This window comes from Bubalus bubalis, chromosome 14 (assembly GCF_019923935.1).
Source record: "Bubalus bubalis isolate 160015118507 breed Murrah chromosome 14, NDDB_SH_1, whole genome shotgun sequence".
Taxonomy (NCBI): Eukaryota; Metazoa; Chordata; class Mammalia; order Artiodactyla; family Bovidae; genus Bubalus; species Bubalus bubalis.
The window spans coordinates 29,853,160-29,878,113 of record NC_059170.1 but is presented as its reverse complement, the minus strand read 5'-3'; the positions used below and the strand labels follow the sequence as shown (position 1 = coordinate 29,878,113).

The 24,954-nt window shown below is 58.0% G+C and overlaps 3 protein-coding genes across 22 annotated transcripts; 2 read left to right on the top strand and 1 right to left on the bottom strand.

Moving 5' to 3' along the window:
* OPRL1 (opioid related nociceptin receptor 1) lies at positions 1 to 17,945 on the bottom strand. Of its 16 annotated transcripts, none has more exons than XM_006045442.4 (6): positions 17,805 to 17,860; positions 15,894 to 16,005; positions 10,791 to 10,943; positions 7,322 to 7,585; positions 2,072 to 2,427; positions 1 to 1,973 (listed from the first exon to the last, which is right to left on the bottom strand). In XM_006045442.4, the coding sequence occupies exons 3-6, from the start codon at positions 10,868 to 10,870 to the stop codon at positions 1,450 to 1,452; spliced, it is 1,224 nt and encodes a 407-aa protein (XP_006045504.1). In that variant the 5' UTR covers positions 10,871 to 10,943; positions 15,894 to 16,005; positions 17,805 to 17,860; the 3' UTR covers positions 1 to 1,449. The 16 variants fall into 16 exon arrangements, with proteins under 16 accessions (XP_006045504.1, XP_044783355.1, XP_044783359.1 ...); XM_044927420.2 differs by lacking the exon at positions 17,805 to 17,860 and adding an exon at positions 17,763 to 17,781; XM_044927424.2 differs by lacking the exons at positions 7,322 to 7,585; positions 10,791 to 10,943 and adding an exon at positions 16,924 to 17,079 and having other exon boundaries at positions 17,763 to 17,911.
* On the top strand, positions 13,703 to 14,551 carry LKAAEAR1 (LKAAEAR motif containing 1). Its single transcript, XM_044927478.1, has 3 exons — positions 13,703 to 14,095; positions 14,215 to 14,337; positions 14,425 to 14,551. The coding sequence occupies exons 1-3, from the start codon at positions 13,703 to 13,705 to the stop codon at positions 14,482 to 14,484; spliced, it is 576 nt and encodes a 191-aa protein (XP_044783413.1). The 3' UTR covers positions 14,485 to 14,551.
* On the top strand, positions 17,939 to 24,149 carry RGS19 (regulator of G protein signaling 19). 5 transcript variants are annotated; one of them, XM_025263917.3, is made up of 7 exons: positions 17,940 to 18,087; positions 18,531 to 18,668; positions 21,191 to 21,297; positions 21,506 to 21,627; positions 22,881 to 22,955; positions 23,035 to 23,281; positions 23,355 to 24,149. In XM_025263917.3, the coding sequence occupies exons 3-7, from the start codon at positions 21,268 to 21,270 to the stop codon at positions 23,544 to 23,546; spliced, it is 666 nt and encodes a 221-aa protein (XP_025119702.1). In that variant the 5' UTR covers positions 17,940 to 18,087; positions 18,531 to 18,668; positions 21,191 to 21,267; the 3' UTR covers positions 23,547 to 24,149. The 5 variants fall into 5 exon arrangements, with proteins under 5 accessions (XP_025119703.1, XP_025119702.1, XP_025119704.1 ...); XM_025263918.3 differs by lacking the exon at positions 18,531 to 18,668 and having other exon boundaries at positions 17,939 to 18,087; XM_025263916.3 differs by lacking the exons at positions 17,940 to 18,087; positions 18,531 to 18,668 and adding an exon at positions 20,506 to 20,723.
* The last annotated feature ends 805 nt before the right edge of the window (positions 24,150 to 24,954 follow it).

Sequence of the window (24,954 nt, the reverse complement as noted above, 5' to 3'; positions counted from 1 at the left end):
TCTGACCAGCATGCAGGGGTTTATTCTGACCCTCTGTCATGACCCTGGAGACAGTTCAGGGCAGTTTACATGCAGGGGAAGTCACACTCTCGGCATGCACAGATACACGGAGGCATGTTACACAGGAACAGGCTGACACATCTTTCAGCATGGCGAGAAATGCCACAGTTGTGGTGGCTCTGGTCCTCCCAGCCTCTCGCTGCTGGCGGCACAGAGAGCCCCACCCTCCCCAGGAACAACCCCACAGGGCCCAGAACCCCAAAGCACGAGAGGCCAGTCCAGAGTCAGCATCGCCCCCTCTCTGCCTCAGGTCACCTGGCCAGGTCTGCAGCTCACCTTGCAGCTGTTTCAGCAGCCAGTCTGCATGGAGAGCCTTTGCCGAGTCACCGACCTACAGGCTTCATCTACAGACCAGGAGGGTGCTTCTCTAGGTGGCCATGGTGGGCAGGGTCCCCACAGCCCAGAGAGTCCTTGCAGCCTTGCCCCAGCTCTCCTACCAGCTCTGCATACGAAGCTGTCCTCTAACTGGCACTGCTTAAGACAAGTTGTAACAGTAGGAAGGTCCCCCACAGACACCTGGAGGCCTGAAAATGAAGTAGTGATCAGTCACTGGGGATGCAGAGCAGAACCTGGCCCACTACCATCCTTCCAAGGCCACTAGAACAGACAGGGCAGAGGGTTCTGCTGGCTGCACAGCCGCTGACCTCGGATGGAGTCTGAAACAAGGGATCTAAGGGGGAGGCTGAGGGGGGCTGAGGGAGGCCCGGGCACACCAGAAAGATCACCGCAGAGCCCTCCCCACTCCCTGCAGCTGAGACCAGGCACAGGGGCTGCTCCACAAATGACAAAGGCCTGCAGTGGTCCTCCTGGGCACCTCGCACACCTGAACAGCCATGTCTGCAGTGCAATGGTTCATGTGTTCTGGAGGAAACAGGCTTGCCGAGAAACCTCCAAAGGAAGTTCCACTCTCAGAACAAGTCCCACTGCCCGGGGATGCCCACTGGACTCTCCAGGCAGCCCCATGCCTGTCCAGCTGCCCAGAGGAGACACTGCAGGGCTCCCAGCAGACAGCACACAGCATGAGGGCACATGGGTCTGTACAGCTGCAGTTACACCTCCAGGTGTGTGTCCGTCCACAGCAAGATGTTGAGGGAGAGACCAGAAGGGTCCATGAGGCTTGACAATGCCAGCGCACCTCTGGCAGGCAGCTGAGTCCATGCATCTGCCCCCTGCCCTGCACTAGTAGGACCAGGGCCTTGAGGGCGGCCATCCTGCTCTGACCTGTCCCATGATGGCAGCAGACCCTCCGAGGCCACAGGGCAAGCCATGGAGGCTGGTAGTGCACAGTGACAGTGCGTCAGCCTAGAGAGCGGTGACCTGTGTGAGCTCTGTGTTGGGTGTAGATGGGCTCTGCGGGCTGACAGGCACCATGGGCAGGTCCACGCCTAGTCATGCTGGCCGTGGCACTGTCTCGGCGGTCTTGTGGGCGAGAGCCACGTCCTTGGCAATGCTGCGCACGCGGTCGGACACCTGCATCTCCCGTCGCAGGGTTGATGCACAGCAGAACTTCCGGAAGCAGGCTTTGAAGTTCTCATCCAGGAAGGCATAAAGGATGGGGTTGAGGCCGCTGTTGACATAGCCAAGTGCTGTGCAGAAACGCAGGATGGCCACTGCGGTCTCACTGCCCGGCTGGACACCCAGCCCTTGGACCAGCACAAAGACCTGGACAGGCGTCCAGCAGCCCACGAACACTGCCACCACCACCAGCACCAGTCGTGTGATGCGCCGCAGGTTCCGGTCCTTCTCCCGGGAGCCTGAGAGCAGGCGGACGCCACGCAGCCGCCGGATCATGAGGCTGTAGCAGATGGAGATGATGAGCACGGGGATGATGAAGGAGAAGAGGAAGATGCAGACGGCAAACACAGGGCCCCAGTAATCCTGTGGGGTGGGGATCTCCACCAGACACTCGATCTCTGCAGGAAGAAGAGCGGAGTCAGGGCAGGTGGGCAGGGAGGGAGCCACCCAGAGCCAGGGCAGCAGGGAGCTGGGGAGGAAACGCCACTGCACTGACCTTCATCCTCAACCTGTGCCGAGCCCATGATGGCAACAGGAACACCGACAACAGAGGCCAGGGCCCAGATGGCCACGTTGACGGCCTGGGCCTTGCTGGATGTCCGGACGTCAAGGGCGCGGATAGGGTGGCAGATGGCCACATAGCGGTCCACGCTCATGGCAGTCAGCGTGAAGGTGCTGGTGAACATGTTGTAATAGTCGATGGCAATGACTGTCTTACACAAGGCATTCCCAAATGGCCAGAAGCCCAGGAGGACATCTGTGCCCTGGAAGGGCAGTGTCAGCAGCACCAAAGTGTCTGCCAGGGCCAGATTAAAGATGTAAATGTTGGTAGCTGTCTTCATCTTGGTGTGTCTGCAGAGAGGAAAGAAGGCTTCACTTGGCCTGTGAGACCTGGCAGCAAAGGGTAAGGGGCCCTTCTTCTTGGCCATCACAGGGGCAACCACTCTGACCCCTGTCAAAATGTAGGCTCCTGGGCCCAGCCCAGTGATATGGAGCCTGGAGGCAAATATTTTAACAAATTTTTCAAGTACTTACAGTATACAAAACAGTTCATAACCTAAAGACTGCTCTGCTTTGGAAAAAATGGGTGTGTGGGCAGACCAGTATAAGCCTGACCCTGCATGAGAGCAGAGGAAGAACTCATAAAACAAAGAACCTGTCCTCCTCCCTTTTAAGGCTACCCTAAGACCCTTCTTGGACCAAAATGCTGGCCTTCCACCATCAAAGGTTTCCAGGGACTCCAGAATCTGTAAGAGCAGACTAAACCAGGCCTCACTGTTGCTTAGCAACTGAGACAGAAAATGGTGACAGGAAGGGGATGGATGCTAATGGGGTCTGATTGTATCCAAGAACTTGGCACAGGGCTGGGGAAATTGTGGGTGCTTAATATCTGCTGAATGAATTAACAGTTCTGAGAGTAGTGATGGTAGTAGTGTTGATGGTGGTGGTAATTATGGTGGAGATGGTGGTGATGATGGTGATGATGCTGATGGTGGTGGTGGTGGTGGCAGTGGTAGTGATAGTGCTGCTGTTGCTGCTACTCTTACTGGTGGCAGTGATGGTGGTGATGATGGTGATCGTGGTGGTGGTGATGGCGGTTGTGGTGGTGATGGTGGTTGTAGTGGTGATGGTGGTGGTAGCAGTGATGGTGGTGGTGATGGCGGTTGTGGTGGTGATGGTGGTTGTAGTGGTGATGGTGGTGGTAGCAGTGATGGTGGTGGTGATGGCGGTTGTGGTGGTGATGGTGGTTGTAGTGGTGATGGTGGTGGTAGCAGTGATGGTAGTGGTGATGGCGGTGGTGGTGATGATGGTGGTTGTAGTGGTGATGGTGGTGGTAGCAGTGATGGTGGTGGTGGTGGTGGTGGTGATGGCGGTTGTGGAGGTGATGGTGGTTGTAATGGTGATGGTAGTGGTGATGGTGGTGGTAGCAGTGATGGTGGTGGTGATGGTGATCATGGTGGTGGTGATGGCGGTTGTGGTGGTGATGGTGGTTGTAATGGTGATGGTAGTGGTGATGGCGGTGGTGGTGGTTGTAGTGGTGATGGTGGTGGTAGTGGTAGTGATGGCAGTGGTGCCGCTGCTGCTCTTACTGGTGGCAGTGATGGTAGGGCAATGGTGGTGGTGGTAACTCAGGTGGCAGTGATGGTGGTGGTGGCAATGATGGTGGTGATGGTAGTGGTGGTGGTGATGGCAGTGGTGGTGATGATGGTGGTTGTAGTGGTGATGGTGGTGGTGGCAGTGATGGTGGTGATGATGGTGCTGGTGGTGGTGGTGATGGCGGTGGTGGTAACTGAGGTGGCAGTGGTGGTGGTGGTGATGGTGGTGGTAGTGGTAGTGATGGCAGTGGTGCTGCTGCTGCTCTTACTGGTGGCAGTGATGGTGGTGGTGATGGTGGTGGTGGTAACTGAGGTGGCAGTGATGGTGGTGATGGTAGTGGTGATGGCGGTGGTGGTGATGATGGTGGTTGTAGTGGTGATGGTGGTGGTAGCAGTGATGGTGGTGGTGATGGCGGTTGTGGTGGTGATGGTGGTTGTAATGGTGATGGTAGTGGTGATGGTGGTGGTAGTGGTAGTGATGGCAGTGGTGCTGCTGCTGCTACTCTTACTGGAGGCAGTGATGATGGGGTGATGGTGGTGATGGTGGTAGCAGAGGCAACAAGGTTCCATGTCTATTAGGCTACCATGAAGGAATCTGGGGTTTAGTTCTGCATTTTAGAGAGGGATTAAGAATAATCCCAAAGAGGCTTTAATTATGACAGAATAACAATGATAATGATGATGGCACATGCCTGTGCCAAGTTCTTCATTTGAGTTTTATCTCATTTAAGATTTCAAAACTGGGGGGGTGGGGGAGAAAAAAAAAAGATTTCAAAACTGCTAGTTTGATGCCCACTCTGTACATGAGGATATTCAGGCTCAGAGGATCTAAATGGCCTTCTCAATGCCATAGAGCTGATAAAGGGAAAAGTGGGTCAAAAGGACTAGGAGAGAAGCCACAGACAGGAGAAAAGATTTGCCAAAAACACATCTGATACAGGACTGCTAATACTCAACAATAAGAGGCAACCTGGTTAAAAACTGAGCCAAAGACCTTAACAGAACCTCACCAAAGAATATATACAGACAGCAAATAAGCACATGAAAAAATGCTCCACCTCATATGTCATCAGAGAAATAGGAATTAAAACAACGAGATACCACCACATACCTATTAGAATGACCAGCATTTGGAGCTCTGACCCACTAAATGCTGGTGAGGACATGAAACAGTACAGCCACTTTGAAAGACAATTGATAGTTTCTTACAAAGCAGACTCCTTCCATAAGATGCAGCATCACCTACCCTTTGATATTTCCACAAATGAGTTGAAAACACACCCAAATAAAAACCTACATATGGATGTTCACAGCAGCATGATTCCTAGTTGCCAAAACTTGGAAGCAACCAAGATGTCCTCCAGTAGGTGGATGGATAAATAAACTGTGGCTTACCCATAAAATGGAATATTATTCAGCAATAAAATGAAATGAGCTATCAAGCCATGAAAAGACATGGAAGAAACTTACATGCATATTGCTAAATGAAAAAAAGCCAATCTTAAGAGGCTACAGACTGCATGATGCCAACATTCTGGAAAACGCAAAACTACGGAGAGAGTAAAAAGATCAGTGTTTGCCAGGGGTTGGGAGGTAGCAAGGCTGAGGAGGATTTTTAGGGCAATGAAACTATTTGGCATGATACTATAACTGTAGATGAGTGTGCAAGCTCAGTCGTGTCCAACTCTTTGTGACCCTGTGGACTGTAGCCCACCAAGCTCCTCTGTTTGTAGGGTTTTCCAGGCAAGAATACTGGAGTGGGTTGCCATTTCCTTCTCCAGGGGATCTTCCCAGCCCAGGGATCAAACCCACACCTCCTACGTCTCCTACATTGGCAGGCCGGTTCTTTTACCACTAAGTCACCTGAGAAGCCCCATAATTGTAGATACATATCATTATGTATTTGTCCAAAGCCACAGAAAGTATAACACCAAGAGGGAAACCTAACGCAAACTGTCAATTTGGGGGGATTATGATGTGTTGATGTAGGTTCATCAGTCGTGAAAACGTCCTGTTCTGGGAGGGATGTTGATAATGGGGGAGATTAGGCCTGGGGACCGGAGGGCAGGGACTATATGGGAAACCTCTGTACTTTCTGCTCAATTTTGCTGTGAACCTAAACTGTTCTAAAAAATTGCCTTTAAAAAAGAGCAAGGCCAGGCTTCCCTGGTGGCTCAGTGGTAAAGAATCCACCTGCCAATACAGGAGACACAGGTTCAGTCTCTGATCAGGGAAGATTCCACATGCCACGGAGCAACTAACCCTTGCACCACAACTACTGAGCCTGTGCTCTAGAGCTCAAGAGTTGCAGCTACTGAGCTGTGCACTGTAACTGCTGAAGCCCGTGCACCCTGGAGCTCATACTCCGCAACAAGAGAAGCCTCTGCAATGGGAAGCTCATGCTCCACAAATAGAGAGTAGCCCCCACTTGCTGCAACTAGAGGAAAAAGTGGGTGAAAACCCAGTACAGCTAAATAAATACAATTAAAAAAAGAAGGGACAAACCCACCCCCAGGTGCCACATTCACCCACAGCAAACCCTCCAGCCACAAGAGGCACGTGAGTCTGGTACCATGGTCTCAGCAATGAGGGAGGGGCGGCTGCTCCTCACAGGTCTGTGTCTGAGTGCACAAGTGATACACACCAGCACATACAAACGTACAAGGGCATGCTCAAACACATGCACACATATGGACACAGACACAGACACAAGGTCATGTGTACTTGCACTGTGCGGCACACTCACCTGTGCACACATGCATGTGTTCAAGCTCATTCATGTCCATGCTCACACATACAAACGTGTGTGCTCACATGTATTGTGGCCATGCACACAGATGCATGTACAAGGGGCAGTACACACTGAGTATGCACACACCCAGATGTGCACACACTCTCATGCATGTACTCGTGAACAGTCACATCTCACAAGTGCATGTACATATATGTACACACACACACGTGTGACCCCCATGCAGTCCCAATGCCATCCCCACACATTGTTCCCACCCTGTCCCCACACTCTCCCCCATGCCCTTACCACTCCGGTTCCCCATGCTGTGCTCTCACGCTGTCTCAGCCATCCTTCCACGCTGCCCCCACACTGCCACCTATGATGTCCCCTAGCAGCTTGGCTGTCACTCTTGACCCCACGAGTATTCCACTCTGAGCACCAGCAAATGCTGGAACCAGCCCAGACACCAGCAGTAAACTCAGCCCTGGAGCTGGAGGAAGGGTCTTCGTGCACCTCCCTGGCATGGGCCCTGGATCACCCCGACAAGAGGTGCCTCCTGGGATCACTGGGGGGCCCATGAGATACTTGCTCAGCAGCTTGGCCAGGAGCCTGGCCCATGGCTGAGACCTGGAAGTCATCTCTCAGGAGTCAGGGTGACACACCATCTGGGGCAGAGTGGCACCTCCTCCCTCACCCAGACTACCCCCTCCCCCAGTCAGGAGCCTCCACCCCGAGGAACTGAGCACCCAGGGCCTAAGGACTGACCCTTCCCAGTGACAGGATGACCAGGAACTGAAGGGGGAGGGGCAGAGCCCCCCTGCCAGACCCACCCAGAGCAGGCCCTTCTCCATGCCCCTTGGAGCTGCCCAGGACTCACCTGCAGTTAACTTGGGGGAGGGGGGGACACCCAGCTTACCTGAGGATGACGTACATGACGAGACAGTTTCCCAGCAGCCCCCCGATGCACACAGCCAGGTATAGCCCCACAATGGTGACCTTGAGCCCAAGGGGCAAGAAGGCGCCGTGGCTGGCGTTGAGCAGCAGGTGGGGGGGCAGCAGACTGTGGTTGGCGCTCAGGAGGGACAGGTTGCCCTGCAGGTGCTCTTGGTAGAGGACCTCCCAGAACGGGGCAGGGAAGAGGGACTCCATGCCAACACCCCGCACAAAAAGCCCACAGTCCCTGGGAAAGCACAGGGACACGTGAGCACAGCACCCCACACCTACCCAGCCCCAGGCCACAGACGTGGAGATACACGTATGTGCGCACACACACACACACACACACACAGTAGCAGCTGGAGACATGCAAACATGTATGCCCAGACAGGGACACGCAAACACAGGCGACATATGCACACTCAGGGACACAGTCTCAGCTGGCCTGAGGTTCTCTCATGGTGTGCGTGGAGGTGGTTACACCAGGGGCAAATGTCCAGCCACAGGGGCCCACGGACGCATAGTGCGCACACACACACAAACCCACCCTCGTGCACATGCAGGCACAAAAGCAACGAAGACACACCCAGAAACACCTGGAACACACGACACAGGGCAACCAGCGCAGGGCCTCCACCCGCCCCTCCCCAACCCTGCCTGAGAGCCGCAGCCACCTTGGGTCCCCTCCACACCAGCCCTCAGAGGCTCAGCCTTACCTCGGTAACCTCCGTGGAAGCTGGGAGCCCAAAGACCCTGACTCCCTTGGCCAACAGCAGAGCAGGGCTCGGAGCGCCTGCCTGACTCAGCCCTGGGTCCGGATGGGGCTGTGGCTGCCGCACAGTGGCAGCTGCTCCTGCTCCTTCTCAGACGCCAGACCAGACGCAGCAGCCTGGTGCGGAGCTGGGGGAGGGGAGGAGGCTGCAGCTCCACAGCGGGAGGGGCCATGCAGGCTGGAGGAGGGGGCCCCAGGCTGGCGGAGGACAGATGCGAGGACCAGGGTACACCCTCAGAGATGAACAGAGCCAGGCTTGGACACACGGACACAAGAATACAGCTGCACACAGGAACACAGACACATGGCCACGCACACACACACAAAGACACACAGGGACTTGGGGACAGACACACAAGGACACACAGAAACATACAAAAACATGGAATAGAGACTCAGGGGGACGGACACAGACAGACAGACATGGAGTCTTGTCTCACACAGAGACAGGGCCTTGTGTGGACTTGGACCTGCCCTGGCTGGAGTTCAGTGCCCAGAACACTGCCCCTCAGCTAGGCTCCCAGGGCTGGTGAGCCAGAGTGGGCTGGCAGGTGGGTGAATACATGGCAGGGCCCCTGCCCAGCCAGCCCCTAGCAGATCAGAACCTCATAAACAAGCAGGATGTCTGACTGTCCAGTGGGCCCCTGGGCCTCCTGTGTGCCAAGCCCATCATGAGCACAAGCTCGTCCATCCCCACTACCCCTGAACATTGCTCTCAGCATCACCTGTGTGCCCACAAGAGAAGTAAGCCTCAGCTTCTCAGCAGTATGAAGCCACCTGTCGAAGTGGCAGACACAGGGTTCAAACCCACGTCTGTCTGCCACTTAGAGACCCACCAAGGGCAACTCTGCCACAGCTGAGTCCCAGAGAAACATTTGGGCGTCATTCCCTCACAGCCTGGGCCCCCAGCACCCACACCACTGAACATGCCTCCTTCCCAGCACTGGGGTCACATGTCATACAGGTGACCCCTGAGCAGAACTGCCAGCCCTACCAAATCATGGGGTCGTTCTTCCTACCCAGGCTCTGCCCACACAGCCCGGACCCTGCTTGGAGCATGTGTCTCCAAGGATGGGGACCTGGTTGCTAGGCAACTGGCAGCAACGTTGCTAGGATACCTGGCGAATCAGGAGAGGACAGAGCAGACAGATACCCTAGGACTCAGCATCCCAAGCTGTCCCAGGATTTCTCTCTAGATCTTCACTGCAGTCAACTCAGGGACACGTGTGGAGACACAGGGCACAACCACAAAGGCAATCAGAACACAAAGACTCACAAACACAAAGATGCCCATACAGGCACCCGGGGAAATGCACAGACACAGCTACGTGCTCAGAGATGCACAGACATCTTTGACCCACAAACACATGGGCCACAGCCACGCAAACCCACACCAGGGTGCATGTGAAGCACATGGTAGACACGGGAGAAGAAACAGATCAAGGCCTCAGACACCCCCGGGACACGTACATGCATCACATTCTCCAGGCGAAGCTTGAAGCTCTTGGGAGCCCGGCAGGGCAGGAAGCCAGGGGGGCTCAGCCTCCTGCAGCCTCCCCAACTGAACTGGACTCCCCAAGGTCTGAGCAGCCAATCTCCTCCCACCCCCTACTGTCTGGGCCCACCTGGCTGCCAGCTTCTGGAGATGCATTTCCTAATGGCCTTCAGTGTGAGGTAGAAGTTGTGCTAGAAGGAGGCTGTGAGGCTGAATGTGAGTTCCGGTCTGGACAGACCTCCCAGGAAGGCGAATCAGATGGAGAAAGCACAGAGGGTGGTTGCAGGCTGACACCCGGCCCCTCAAGGGGCAGTCTCAGTCCAAGGACAGGGTGGCGGGTGGCCAGGCTGGGGTGCTGATGACATCCCCTGGAGATGGCAGCCCCCCAGCGCTGGACTCTGGAGTGTTCTCACAAAGGGGGCTGGCCCAGGAAATGGCCTTGTCTTTCTGGACCCCTGCATAGCCAGGATGAGACACAAAACGTATGTGTCATAGGTGGGGCAGCAGGGAACACATGTGGGCATTTGCATCAAAGCAAGACAACCCCAAACACACACACCACACGCAGGCAAAACAAAACACACAGGGGCACCAGGGATAGCCCAAGACACACAACTTCCACGAATGACAGCACCGACGTCCACAAGTGACAGCCTGACCAGGGATGCACTTGGAGGTCACAGGCATTTGGGGCAGGACACAGGTCCCAAAGTACCACTGATACCCACAAACACCTCACTCTTGCGCCAGGGACCCAGGCCCATCAACACCAGATGGCACACTGGCTGCTGCCCCTTGGTCCCCACATGTCTCGCCACCCCTGAGCAGGGCACAGGAATCAAAGCACAGTTGCTGGCAGCCTCCAGGGAATTCAGCCATCCCCAGGGAATTCAGTCACCAGACTAACTGTGCTGTTAAAAGGTAAAAGGATTTTCATAATTCTGGGCTTCTTCATAAAATATTACTTTTCCCTTGTGATCTTAACTTCTTAATATTTACATACAGTGACAGAGAATTGTAGGTTTGCAATATCATGTTAAATTTTGCAGCCATTTAATAATACTTATTAATATTATTTCCAAGTTTTCTTTTCAGGCCTTAGATCTCAGCAGTTCCATCTGCCCTTGACAAACACAAGACCTGGACACAGAAGCAAACAGGAGATGTGTCAGGGTATCTCACAGTGGCTGGTCCAGACAGCGAGAGCACCTCCCATCCCAGGAGAGCGGGGAAGATGGTGGAGAAGCAGGAAGAAGCTCCATTCAGGAATGTGAGCTCTGCCAGCATCGGGCCCCCTCGGGAATCAGGAGGAGAGAGTGTCCAAGGTTCTCAGTCCTACAAAAACAGAGTGAATCCCTTCTTGCAGGAGATTGTGCCCATTCTCCACACCCCACATCCACACCATAACTCCCACTCCTACAAGCCTCTTCCCCCTGCAGCACCCTGGCCTGGACCCAGGTAAGCTGAGAAGAGGGCCCAGACTTCTGGCTCAGAGAACTCCCTCCCGGGGGAGCACCAAGTAAGGGCTAGAGGTGGTCCCAGCCTGGGTTTCATATGTCCAGGAGGACTGCTTGAAGGAGGCAGCCTGCTAGGTCAGCCTGCCTAAGCCCTTACTGCTTCTTCTGGAGCCCAGAGACGTTTGTCTTCAAAAGCCACCAGGTGTAGAGTCACGGATGTAGAAAACAAACTTGTGGTTACCAGGGAATAAGGGGGGAAGAGGAGATAAATTGGGAGATTGGAACTGCCATGTACACACTACTTTAGAAAAAAAAGTGGATATATGTATATGTATAACTGATGTGCTTTGCTGTACACCTGAGACTAACACAACACTAAATCAAGTACACCCTAACAAAATTTTTTTTTAAAAAAGCAGCAGCAGCAGCTCCCAGGTGAAGCTGAATCCCAAGGCCTAGTGTGTTTGTTAGTCACTTAGTCCTGTCTGACTCTTTGTGACCCCATGGACTGTAGCCCACCAGGCTCCTCTGCCAATGGAATTCTCCAGGCAAGAATACTGGAATGGGTTGCCATTTTCTTCTTCAGGGGATCTTCCCAACCTGGGATCAAACCCAGGTTTCCTGCATTGCAAGCGGATTCTTTACCATCTGAGCCACCAGGGAAGCCCTATCCTAAAGGAACCAGCCCAGCTGCAGGAAGGGGAAGGTCCCAGGGACAGCTTCTCATAACTTGGGGGTGGAAAGGATGGACTGTTCCATGCAGCTTCAGGAAGGGGGTGGATGGCATGCCAGCTCTGGAGATACGGGGCTACCGAATCAGAGTTTACCCTCTCACCGGAAGCCAGAGCAAACTTTCAAAAAACAATGGGAACGGTCAACAGCCTCCTTCCAAAAGGCCAGAACCCCAGCTGAGACCCACCCCCCCAAAGCCAAGATAGTCCCTCCCCTCAGGGGCTCAGGTCATGAGCTCCCAAAAGGGCACCATCCACGGGCCCAAGTAGACAACCAGGAATGAAAGGGAGAGGCATGTCAGCACTGTGGGAGCCACCTATACATGAACAAATTATGGACCTAATGCACTAATTCTGGCCTAAGGTAAACTGGAATGAGTCCATGGATTAATGAATCTGGAATAAACTGATGAGTACATGAACAAATTAAAGAATCAAATTAAGTGAATCAGTTATAAAATGTTATGAAACTCATAAATACATAGATAACAGGAATCTAGGAGCCAGGACCCAGAGATTCGGGGTTCATCAAAGCCTGAGTCTTAGTCTTAGACCCCTAGACCCCAAACTTGCCCAGGGAGAGGGGAGAACCCCGTGTTCTGCTGTGGGAGGCCTCTAGGGCCACGTAGAGGGGAAAGGGGCTCAACTTGGAAGGTCTCCTCAGAGCTGCGCCCCTTAACCCCAAAACTGGCCAGCAGACAGCTCTCCAGCCAGGAAGCTGAGCCCACAGCCCTGGGGCGCTCTGGGGCTACTCGGAAAACAAAAGCCCGCACTCTGTCTGGAAAAGCTGTGGTCATCTCCCCCAGGGTCCTTTCACCTGGGAAGTCCCTCGGCGCAGGTGTCCAGGGCATCTTCGCTCTTGGACCAAGGCTGTAACTGCGCACCTTCCCAGGGGTCGCCCCGCCCCCGCTGGCATGGGGGAGGGGCGGGCCTCCTGGTTACCCAGCAACCGCGTCAACAAGTCCCTTAGAGTCCGGGCTGAGTTGGAGGTTCAGATCCGAGAAGGTGGAAATTATGGGGTGTGGGGACGGGATGCAAGGGCTAGGGGCACTCCACTGCCCGCTGCTAAGGATGGGGTGAGGGAGGGAGCGGCCGTCAGCCTCTGTCCCAGTGTGGGCCGGGAGCTGGCCTGGGGTCTGTGGGATGGGCTGGGTGAGGAAAGGAGCCCTGAAGGGACTTTCTGGGTATTTCCCTTTCCCACGTCGTGGGCCCTCCCTCCCCAACCCCTATCTCCTCCCTGGGCTCCAGTCTCCTTTACCCCATCTACACCCAGAGGGGACAGACTGGGAGGATGGCATCTCCCCCACAGCAAGCCAGCCTGTCCACTGGACTCTGAGCCTCCACCGCACACAAGTGAGACCTCTTACAGACAAACTGACCCACATAAGAAAATCAAACACACACACACACACACACACACACCCCTCCCAGAAAAGCATGAGTTGTCTGTTCAGATACAAGGAAGACCCACAACCTGTATCTCCAGTCCCTAACACTAAAACAGATGGGCCTAAGGCCAACGCAGGTGGTGGGACTAAACACAAAGAGGGTCCCAGCACGGAGAGTGTCCACCAAGCCTCACCCAGAGCAGTCTCAAGCCGTCTCCACCCCTGGTCAGTGCTTTAGGTCAACTCAGGGGTCTCAGCTTTTTCTCACTGGACAGAGAGACAGCCCAAAGGGAGTGGATCAGAAAGTTCTAGCGGACTGCCGGAGTGAGTAGGAAGGCTGAGCTGACTGGGACGTGTGCGAGGTCGGGGTAAAGGTGCAGAGATCAGAGGCCCAGGCCCTAAAGTGGGTTCCGCAGGGTCCAGAGGGGCCGGAGCTGGGCGCCCAAGGTGGGTCCAGGTCAGGCCAAAGGGGCGGGGGGCAAGGGCTGGATGTTGTCTTCCCTCCACAAAGCTCGAGGATGCAGCCGGAGCCAGCGAAGGAGACCAGGAGGAGGGGCCCGCGGGAGCGAGCGAACAAGGGCGCGCAGGGAGCAGGGTCCCGCGTGGGGCGCGCCCAGGCGGAGCCCCCCAGGCCGGGCTGGGCCCTCACGCTGGAGGGGCTGGCGGCCATGCGGCCCGCGCAGCGCCACAGCCACCTGCTCTTCGGCGACCTGCTGGAGGACGTGGGCGCGGACACTTGCCTCTTCCCGTGCGAGTCAGCGGAAGTGGGGTACCGCATGCCGGACTCGCGTGCGTGGACGCTGCCGCTTGAGCCACCCGCGCAGCGCCAGGACCGGCTCCTCGGCGTCCTTAAGGCCGCCGAGGCCCGCGGCCGAGTCCGCGCGCTTCGGCTGCGCTACGCCCGCATGCGGGTGAGGCAGGGACGGGGCCTGGGCGGGGGGACTGCCAGGACGGGAGCGCTACAGGCCAGGCGGGGCACCTGTCGTCGCTAAGGCTCCGCAACAGCCCGGCCCCAACCCCGATCCCGCAGGCGGAGGAGATCTCGCTCCTCATTCAGTGCCAGAGGTCCGCGCGCGCCGCCATCCGGCTGGAGCTGTTCCTGCCGCCGCAGCTGAAGCCCACGAGGATCCCAGACCCCCTGGACCGGCAAGAGGTGCCCGCGAGCCCGGGAAAGGGCGGGAGGGAAGGCCCGCCCGCCCGCCTCCCTGCACACCGGGCCCAAGCCCCTCTTCCCCCGCAGAGGAGGCGCGTGGAGACCATCCTGGAGGAGAAAGTCCACGGCAGCATCTTACCGCGTTGACAGCGACCCCACAGCGCGAAACCGCGCCCCACCCTCCTACATAAAGTCTCATTTCCCAACCACCCCCTGGTCTCTACGCTTCCCCTCTCTAAGTCCCCCGGCGGTGGAGGGAAGGGGTTAGGATGTATGCTGGATCTCCCACATCCTATGTCACAGGACATCAGGGTACACAGGGTGCGGCTCCTTCAACAAAGTGGAAAGATGCAAATTGGCGGACATCAGATTAACAGCAGGCAGGGACATTCCTAACCCCCCAAATCCCATGCTGCCCCCAGCAGGCAACCTGGTGCCCTGTGAATTCGTGGGGGTCTCCAGTCTGGCTATGCCAGGAAGAAGAGCCTGGCTGGGCAAGAGTTGCAACCCCAGAAGTGAGGGCAACCTCAGGGAGAAAGCAGGACCCCTAGACCACAGGCCATTCCATCAGAGGGTCAGAGAGGAAGCTGACGCTCTGGGCAAGAGACTGACTGCAAGAGCCAACGCTGACCTTCAGACAAGAGCCAACGCTGGCCTTCGGACAGTCAGCTCTGTCTAGGAGGGTCTTCAGAAGACAGGGAGACTGCGGAAGGGGAGATCTCTTAAGGCAGACCTCTGGTTCTTGTAGTTGAGTCACTCAGTCATGTCAGACTCTGCAACCCTGTGGACTGCCGCACACCAGGCTCCTCTGTCCTCCACCATCTCCATGAGTTTGCTCAAATTCATGTCCATTGAGTCACCCAGATAGAAAGTCACTCTTGGTTTTCCTTTCCATCCTGATAGTCCCTCTCTGCCCCTTTGATTCCCCCTTACTGGAACACACACACAGAGGACAGGAAGGACACCACCCCTGTCCCACTCTGACAAACCCACATCCTGCAAAACCTCTGGATTCCAAAGAACATCTGGACAAAGTTTCTGGACAGATTTCCCCTTCAAGAATTTACTTTTCTCCCCAACACAGACTCTTTGCAGAGCCTGGGATTTCTCTTAGCCGGCTCTCCTTTTTCCTCCCTCTCAGCAGTCCAGCGGGTTATCACAGAGGTGGGGGCCTCACACAAGGCCATCCCCTGCCAGGAGACTCCAGCAGAGTCACCAACCTGCAGCAGAGAACTGGTCCTAGAGGGGTGTGTCCTCTACTAACAGAGGCCAGAGCTGGGGTCAGCAAGGAGTCCTTTTTGATGGCAGCCCCTGACCGGGCTCAGGATGGGGACCAGAACCCTCTGTGTCCCCAGCAAGCCCTAACCCCACACAGGACACTTGGCCAGTTCTGAGCTGTTGCACCCTTAGCCTTGATCCAAGCCAGAACTGTGTGGAGCTGAAGTCTGGAAGCTCCAGAAGAGAGGAGGGAGCTCTCTACAGGAGGGTAGGCAGAGAGAATAAGGAACAAGGGAGAGAGGGTGATTTGGGCATGGGACAGAGCAACAACCACTTACCTGCTGACACGTGCAAGATGCCAACTAGCCCTGGCTCCCCTGGTTAAGCTCCCTGCATCTGAACCCCAGCATTCCATCTCTGGGGAAGTGCCAAGCACTGGAATGATTTCATCTGTTTAGTAAAAACACATTTTACTTCATCACTCCTCTGAGCCTCCATTTCTTTATCTTTAAAAAGGAAGCCTTAATGACCTCACATGGCATCATGGCTCCAGATAAGAGAAGGGTCACTCTAAACAGGCAGGCACTGAAGGGCAGAGGACGAGAGAGGTGCACACAGCCCTGAGGAGCCATCCAGATGAAGGCTCCACCCTTCACCTGGAGCTCTGCACCAGGTGGGGGCTGGGACAGGGGGTAACTTTGATCACCCCACCAGGAAGGCGGCCTTGGTCTGGAGGAATACCTGGGAAAGTGGCCGAGGACATTGCTGCAGGGCCTGGAAGAGGCTTCTGCTATGAGAAAGCAAAGAATGCAAGCCACAACCCAATGACTGGAGGCTATAAGGGATTTGGGTTGGGGGGGTCCCCAGGGCTGGGAGCTCATGCTCTAGACAGAGGGTCCTGGGTTCAAATCCCACCCCCAGTGTTACCCCAGGAGAGAGGTACACCAACCCCCACCACATCCAGCTGCCTTAGACGTCTCAGGATGCAGGTGGAGATGCCACGTCAAGCATCACAGCATGAGCATGGCTGTGTGGCCTGGACTAAGTGTTGACCCATCTTTGAAGGCCTTACCTCCTGGGACTGTTATCTAGGCTATATAAGAAGCAGCCACCTCCCATCTGGGCAGGCTTCTGGCCTCTGCTCCGGCCCAGCCAGCCTGTCAACATGACAGCCAAGCCCTCTGAGGACACAGCATAAGAGGGCCCCCAGCCTGCAGGGCCTCTCCCTCCTCCCTGGCCTTGGCCTGCACTCTCTCCAGCTCAGCTCTGCCTAGCTGCTCTACTGGCTCCAGTTCTATCCTTTGCCAAGCAAGATGCCGGTCTGAAACACCCGCTCTCTGCTCTGTGGTTCTCCTTAGCCCTCCTCACCTCTCACCCAGTCTGCAAGTCTATTTCTTGTCTGCTCCGCGGCTGGTCTGTCCTGCCCAATGCCAGGTCCCAAGGCTGACATGTAGAGAACACCCAGACATTTGCAGGATGAAGACAGTTGTAAACTCTCCCCTTCCCTTGATATCCCCAAGAGCGCTGAAAAACGTGAGCATGTACAACTTTGTGCAACTGGAAGGCATTTTGTGAGCAGGCCCGGGGACCAAGGGACAGGAGCTGTACACGCTCTGAGGCTAGGGGACTCAGACACTCTGCAGACCACTTCCAGAGCAGGGTCAGGGCCGTCCAAACACGGGCCCAAAGCATGCTGGGATAAGGAATTTAACTCATCGAGTCATAAAATACGAGATTTGGCCAAAGAGAAGAGACAGGCATTCCTGGCAAAGGGGAGGGTGTGGCTTTAAACTTTAGAACATCTTGGGGCAACTGGAGGGGTTGAAAGGGACTCAGCTGGCCACATAGACAGGGACTTTGGATATAAGGACAGCCCGGATATAAGAACCATTGCCCCCCACCCCACCCCACCCCCAGTGGCGCTGCAGCCCACGAACCGCCTTCCTTGGGAAGGCCCTACAGCACGGTGACTGACAGCACGCCCTTAACCGCGTTTCACAGCTAAGGATACTCAGTGCCAGAGAGCCTAGGGACGGCCCGGGAGTGACCACGGGGTCCAGTCCTTTCCAGCCGCCTCTCCCTTCCTTAAGAGGGACAAGAAGCCTATGGAGTCGCCCCCTTCCACCCCCGCCCCAGTAACTGCAACGCTGGACTGGCCCCGCCGAGAAGAGCTGGAGGCACGGCCACACCCCCAGCTGCCGCAGTACCACTTCAGCCGCTCCGGGAGCCAGAATCCCCAGCATCAGCACCTCATCTCCGCGGGCCACTCAGCGACAATGGGGACCCAGGCGCCGCGCCGCAGCGCGCGGAGCGGTGGGGAGGGGGCGGGTGGGGCGCGGAGCCGGCAGAGCTCGGGGCGGGGCGGGCCGGGCCGGGCACCTCCCCGCGCGAGGAAGTCCCGGCCCCGCGCTTTGGGGAAGTGCGGCCGAGGCGCCTGCGCACTGCAGCCTGCGCCCGCTCCCCGACGATCCGGCCGGACCTCGGAACGCGCGGGCCGGCGGCTGAGGCGCGAGCGGCTCGGGAGCGCGGCCGGTGAGTGCGCGCGCGCGGCGCCCAGGACGGCGGCCCTGCCCCTCCGGCCCGGGGCCCGTGGGCTGTGCGGGGCGGGAGCTTCGGAAACCAGCGCCCAGATCCGCGCCCCAAGGACTCCCGCCGCGGGGTCCACGTGGACCCTGGGCCGCGGCGGGACTGGATGCAGTCCCCGCGCGTGGGGGAGGGGGCGTTGCAAGCGGGTTCCCCTTTTTCTGCAGCTCAAAGCCTGGGGAAGTGATTGCTCAAAGTGGGGGGGGGCGGCCGGAAGAACCCAGGTTTCCGCGTCTCCCGTCCCCCCTTCAGCCTGGTGGGGAGGGGCCGAGGCGGGACACCCGTACTGCCCCCGCCCCCACCCCGCTGGATCTGGCAGCCAGTCATCCCCGCCAGTCGGAGGGGAGGCGCTGCGCCCCCGGCCCGAGCTGATCGGGGGCTCCTGGCGCCAGCCTCGCTCCAGAACGCGCAGGAGGACCTCCTGCCGTCTGACTTGAGTCCTGCTGCTGCAGTGCACGCCCCTTCGGCAGCCAGGGTGGGGCCCAGAGCGACCTGGCCCCTCCCGCCCCCACCTCGCCTTTGGGTCGCTGGTGAGTGGGGCGCGTGGCGAGTTCCTTGAGGGTAGGGTGGGGGCGTCGGAGGCCGGAGAAAGGGGCGGACTTCTCCAGGCCAGACCCTATTAGCCGAGAGAGAGAGAGAGAAGTGGGTTGCCCCTGCCATCGCAGAGGTGGGCTGGGGCGAGGGTCACCAGGGCTAGGAAAATTGGTCTGCCTTGGAGCCGCTAGGCTGGGACTTCCCTACCAGCCCAGTGGTGGAGGGACGGGGGCGAAGCAGGCAGGAAAGGTGCTGAGGAGGATGAGAAGAGAATGGAGCCCCTCTGGCAACCCCCCTCACAAAGGTTATGGCATTTTTTCCTGGGATTGTCACATTTTCTTATTCTTTTTTTGGACTGGGCGGGCTCGGGGACGTTCTTTTTCCTTCTGTGGAGCAGAGCAGCAGTCGCTCCCGAGGGAACCTCTGTCCCCAGAGGCCAGACTTACTGCCCGTCCAGCTTCTCCCATCCTAGACTTAGGGGCCAAAGCCTGGATGGGGCTGGGGAAGGGGAAGGAGCCCCCTTCCACATGCCCGGATGAGGGGCAGGAGCACTGATACTGATCCTGTAACCCCACCAGGAGAGAGAGCAGGTGCCCCAGAGGCATAAGTGGTCCCAGCCGGCCTGGGGATGGTGCAGGGAGCCAGGTCCAGGGGTGGGCGACGACGTCCAGGGCCTACAACCAGGGCAGAGGGGCAGCCTCTCCCCCTCTCTGCCACAAACTCAGCCCCCAGCACCTGGGCGCTGCACTCTCAGGCAGGTCCCCTCCTCCAGTTCAGAGCTGATTTGGAGAAGGCAGCCTAGGGAGTTTAATCTTAAGGGAGCTAGGGGGCGGTGGGGGGGAATTGGGGCCCTGCCCCCACTCACAGTGGGTGGAGATGCAGAGGAGGAAGAGCCGCTCTGCCTGGGGAAGTCACAGCCCGACTGGGGTACAGCTACCAGACCTCAGAGGTTGCCACACCCCTTCCTTTCCCTAGAAACTTGACCCCTGCGGGAAGGCAAGCTGTGGGGCTGCTGTTTCCCCATCTTGTCTGTTTGCTGGAAGCTTGAGGGTCCACCTTCCCATGATCCAGGGGAAGCCAGGCCAAGACCCCATGGGCCCCTACACCTGGCTCCCAGATCTGGGTCAGGACAGGGGCCTCTGCATGTTCAGACTGAAGACAGGGGTGCCCTCAGCGTGCATATCTCGGGCTGTCACCTCTGGGCACCAGCACCTGGCCAGGAGACGGGACGCTGGGGTTGCCCAGCCTGTGACCGCCCTGGGGCCCATCCTGCAACATCGTTTTCCTCTCCTGCCATCCCAGACCCCAAGAGGCCAACTGAACCAAACAGGCACTGAAAGGCCAAAGCTGAGGAATGGAGGCGGGGTGGGGGGTGGGGGCGGGGTGCAGCAGAGAGAATGTTCATTTAATGAGAAAATAAAGTGAAACCAAGTCGTGAGCCTCTCGCGGCGGGGTTTCAGAAGGTCCGCGCCCCAGACACGCCAGGGGCCGCCCCTGGGCCGGGGAAGGGGGCGGATGCCTCACCTGGGCCGAGGTGGGGGTGGGGTGAGGGCAGGTGGGAAGGCGTTCAAAACTGCCTCCTGGAGCCTGATTGGCCGCCCTCGGTCCCCGCGTTCCCAACAGGGGCCGCTCATCCGGGTGGGACTGGGCACCCCTGGCACGCCCGCACTGCGGAAGGGGAAGGTTCGCCCCGATGCCGCTCCGAGCGGAAGGGACCCCGCGGCTCCTACCCGCCCGGGAGCAAGACGCGCCACCGCCCGCCTGCGGCAAGGCCTGGGGCCGCAGCGGTTTCCGCAGCCTGGGGGTGGGGAGGGGAAGGGAGGCTGGGAGACCCGGAGGTGCCAGTCGAAGGCTGGGTGCGGAGCGAAGGTTGGGTGCGGAGCCAGCGTCCGGGCTGAAAAGGCGGTGGTGCCTGGCGGCTCTCAGCCCTCTTCAGCCGTGCCTGCTGCACTGCCCGCACCTTCAGGACGTCCTGCCTCAGCCCCAAGTCCTACTCCCGTGCTCCGTGCCAAAGGCCTGGTCTGCTCCCTCTGCGGAGTCCCTGGGAGCAGGTGGGAGTCCTCCAAGGCCCCGCAGACCTTCCCAACTCCTGGTGGGAAGCAGCCTCCCCACCTCTCACCACCCATCCCCTGGAAAACCTGGGATGGAGGGAGCTGGGATGGAGGTTCCAAATGTCTACCACCACCCCTGAGAGCCTCAGTCTCTGGGGGCCTGCAGCCCCCTGAGAGGGGCCAGGAGCCAGAAACCAAGAAAGAGGAACCCCTGCTTCCGGCTTTCAGGGAGTGAGCAGATGGGGGTGTCCCAGAACCTCCTGTGGAGATCTTGTCTGGGGTCTCCTCCTTCCTGATCCCCATCCCCTCACATCTGCCGTGTAGACTAGAGTGGGGGTTGGGCCTGGGCAGAGCAGTCTGAGGTGGGAGGCCGGGGAGGCAGGTAGGGAGAGACTCAGAATGCCTGGCAGGGTGCCGGCCAGGGCGGGTGTAAGGTTCTCAGTGAGAACCCGGGCCTCTCTTCTCAGACCCCCAGGCTGTGGTGACAGAAACAGGTGTCCTGGAACAGGCACCACGGAGCCCTGGCAACCTCCTCCACCCATCCATGCCCACCCCACCTGAGGCTGAGAAGCAGGTGGGCTGCCTCCACCCTGGCCTCCGCCCCTTGGGGGGTGGGGGGGCTAAGGGCATGACTAGGAATTCAGAGACCCATGGACATCTGGGAGGTCACAAGGGTCATAGCCCTGGGAGGGAGCGTGGCGTCCAGTGGGCAGTTGGGGCTAGAAAGCGGGTGGTAACCATGGGCTCTGCCTGGAGGCTGAGGCAGCCCTGTCTTCCCCCAGCAAACAGGGCCAGAGGAGGCGGACCAGCCCCCCTCGATGTCCAGTCATGATGTGGCTCCCCCGGCTCCCCCCAGGCGAAACCCCTGCTGCTTGTGCTGGTGCTGCTGTTGCAGCTGCTCTTGGTACGTGGGCCTGGGGATGCTTGATAGGCCTGGTGGGGAGGGGGCGCTGAGCAGACCTAGGATCCAGGACTCTGCTCCTTAGCCCTTAGGAGGCTTTTGAGGCATCACCTCCAAGTAGGGTACCCCTGCCACCCACAGCACTTATCCAGGGGCTTGGTGACTAGTGGTCAGTGCAGGTGGTATCCACATGCAGGCACCTGGCGTGCATGCGTGTGTGTATGTGTGTATCTACTGTAAGCTAGCTGTGTGTGTGTGTCTACTGTAAGCTGGGTGTGTGTGTCTAACATGCAGGCATCTAGCGTGCATGTGCGTGTGTGTCTCTGCTGTAAGTTAGGGTGGTATGTGTGTCTGTCTTGTCTCTGTCTGTCTCTGTAAGCTCATCCAGACTGGCCCTGGGGACTAAAACAACAAGACAAAAGCAGGTCCTACAGACAGCATCAGGTGGAGGGGCTTTGAGCAGAAACCTGGCCCTGGGACAGTCGGTGGGTGGGGGCAGGCACTGGGCCTCCAGGGGTGAACTAGTTTCTAAGCACATAGGGAACCTGTTGGGGGTTTTGTGGCTCAGAGGCATATGGCTCTTTACAGGTTTTCAGTCCTTGGCTGTTGAGTAGACAGTGCTGAGGGGACCCAAGTGGGGATCAGCCGACCAGTGAACAACTGAGACCTGAGCCCATGCCTGAAACAGAGAAACTGCCTGGGGTTAGGGCTGGGAGGCCATGAACTGTTAGGACCCACTTAGCCTTTGCCTGTAGGGACCAGGAGAGGAGTTTGGCATGGCATCGGAAAGGTGGGGTAAGGAGGGAACTGAGTTCTGTCCAAACCCTGAGTCTGAGATGCCCTTAGCAGTATCAGTGACCCTGGTGAGAGGTCTGGCTGGAGGTGTGGACTTGGAAGCCATCACCGATGCTGCGCCCGGAGCTAAGGAGGGAAGCAGATCGCCTGGGGAGAGTCAGGGGTCAGACACACGGGCTGGGCCTTCACCACATCAGTGGGGTCTGTAGGAAAAAGCAGCGAGGGTCTAGGTCAGGCCAGGGAGGGAGAGAGGCAGACACCTGGGGCCTGTGAAGCCCTGAAGGCAAGAAGACGTCCCAGGGCGGGACCAAAGGCTGGGAAAGAAGCAGACCCACCTGCGACGGGTTCACCTGTGTGTTGAGAACCCCGAGGCCTCCTGCCCGTTCTAACACCTGTGTGCGGAGTGTCCTGCATGCATACGTGTGCCTGGAGGGCAGTGCCACCTTCCCCTCTGCCCGCAGGAACGAAGAACGGCGGCGGGCCTGGCGAGCCTCCCGGGAGAGCAGGCTGCAGCCCCTCCCCAGTTGCGAAGTCTGGTGAGTCTGCCCCTGGGGCTCTGCGCGGGAGGGGGTGGAGCCTGACGCAGCCGGAATGATGCCCGGATGCCCCCCGCAGCGCCACGCCGACGCCGACCCCGACCCCGGAAGAGGTGCGGAGCTGGGCGCAGTCCTTTGACAAGCTGATGCACAGCCCCGCGGGTCGCAGTGTATTCCGGGAGTTCCTGCGCACGGAGTACAGCGAGGAGAACATGCTCTTCTGGCTAGCCTGCGAGGAGCTCAAGGCCGAAGCCAACCAGCATGTGGTAGATGAGAAGGCCCGGCTCATCTACGAGGACTACGTGTCTATCCTGTCCCCCAAGGAGGTGCGCTGCGTCGGGCCCAGGGTGGGAGGGTGGGGGCGTCTCCGCGCCCCTGACCGTGGCCCCTGTCCCGCAGGTGAGCCTGGACTCCCGCGTGCGGGAGGGCATCAACAAGAAGATGCAGGAGCCGTCGGCGCACACGTTCGATGACGCACAGCTGCAGATTTACACGCTGATGCACCGAGACTCCTACCCCCGCTTCCTCAGCTCCCCGGCCTACCGCGCCCTGCTGCTCCAGGGGGCCTCCCAGTCCTCCAGCGAGGCCTAGGCTGCTCACGTGGCCGCCCAGATGTGGGACGCCTCCCGCGGCAGAGACTCCTTTCACGAGAGCGCTTCAGCAGGTGTCAGGAACACCCACCGGGCCCAGCACCCCGGGGTGGTCCCAGGCAAGAGTGGCAGGTGCAGCGCCAGAGGCCCCTTGCCCACCCGGGGGACGCAGTGTACCAGGGTCCTGCTGAGAGGCAGGCGTGAGTGCCTCTGGGCCCAGGCGACCTTTCTTGAATCAACCACCCCCTGCCTCTGGCCACGGAGCCCTCCTGCTGGGGTTCGCACGTGGGGAAAGGAGGTACCCTCCCTGGAAGCATCCTGGAGCCACAAACCTCACAGGGTCCCTGGGAAACCCTTTCGTGGAGAGCAGACCTTCTGTTTAGTTCTGTGATACAAGGAGACCTCTGCCTGGTGCCATATGCACCCTGGGATTAGACTGAGGACCTCAGAACTAGGCTCAAGGCAGCAGGACCTGATTTCTCTTTTATATGATCATTGAGTTTAAACCAGGAAATATGGCACTGTGTGTCTTATCAAAAAAAGAAAATGTTTTCATATTTAACTCCGCTCCTCTTACTTCCAAAATAGAATATTATTGAAGATATTTTTAAAGCAAAAGTCTTTCCTCTCTGAGAAGATGAGGAGTTGTCTGGGACCCCCAGCAGGGGAGCAGCCCTGCCCAGTGCAGAGACCAGGTGCTCAGCCCTCCGCATTTGAGGGCCTGTGATCAGGCAAGTGCAGTCCCCAAGGCACCTTGCCGTCAAACTGGCAACACAAGAGGTACTGGCCAGGTCCTCAGCAGGCAAGGTCCCTGGCAGGTATCAAAGATTGTCTCCAGAGGCTGGGCCAGCTGGGGCAGGACACTGACGAGGTGACCTCTCTGAGAACCTGGGTGCCAGGCAGTGGCACCTATACTGTGTCAGAGGCCCCACAAGGCACAGGCTTGCCACTCTGATCCCTGAATTTCCAGTTGGTAAAGCAATTCAGAGCTGCACCGGGGCCCAGGACCCTCATCAGGGGTCCACCCCCATCCACACTGCCTCCACAAACAGTGGGGCAGGGGCATCCTGAAGGGTTGCAGGCAGGCACAGCTGTGGGCCCAGATTTCACCTCCCTGCATGATCCCTTGACCCTAAGCTGCAGTACCTGGAGAGATCCTGAGACCCTGGGTCCTCTGTGCACCCAAGACCCCTCCCACCATTCATGCTATGCATACCCAGCCTTGCCCCGCCATGGGCACACACTGGCTCTTCCCTCCAGGGCTGTCCCACCGGGCCAAGCCTGTGTCACCTGGCCCCAGGTGGACTGTTCCTACAGCAGCGGGTGGTGGGGGTGACAGACCAGAAGTGAGGGGATGGGGACCCAGCTTGAAGCCTGAGTTTGTGCGTGGCCCACCAGGACCAATGGCT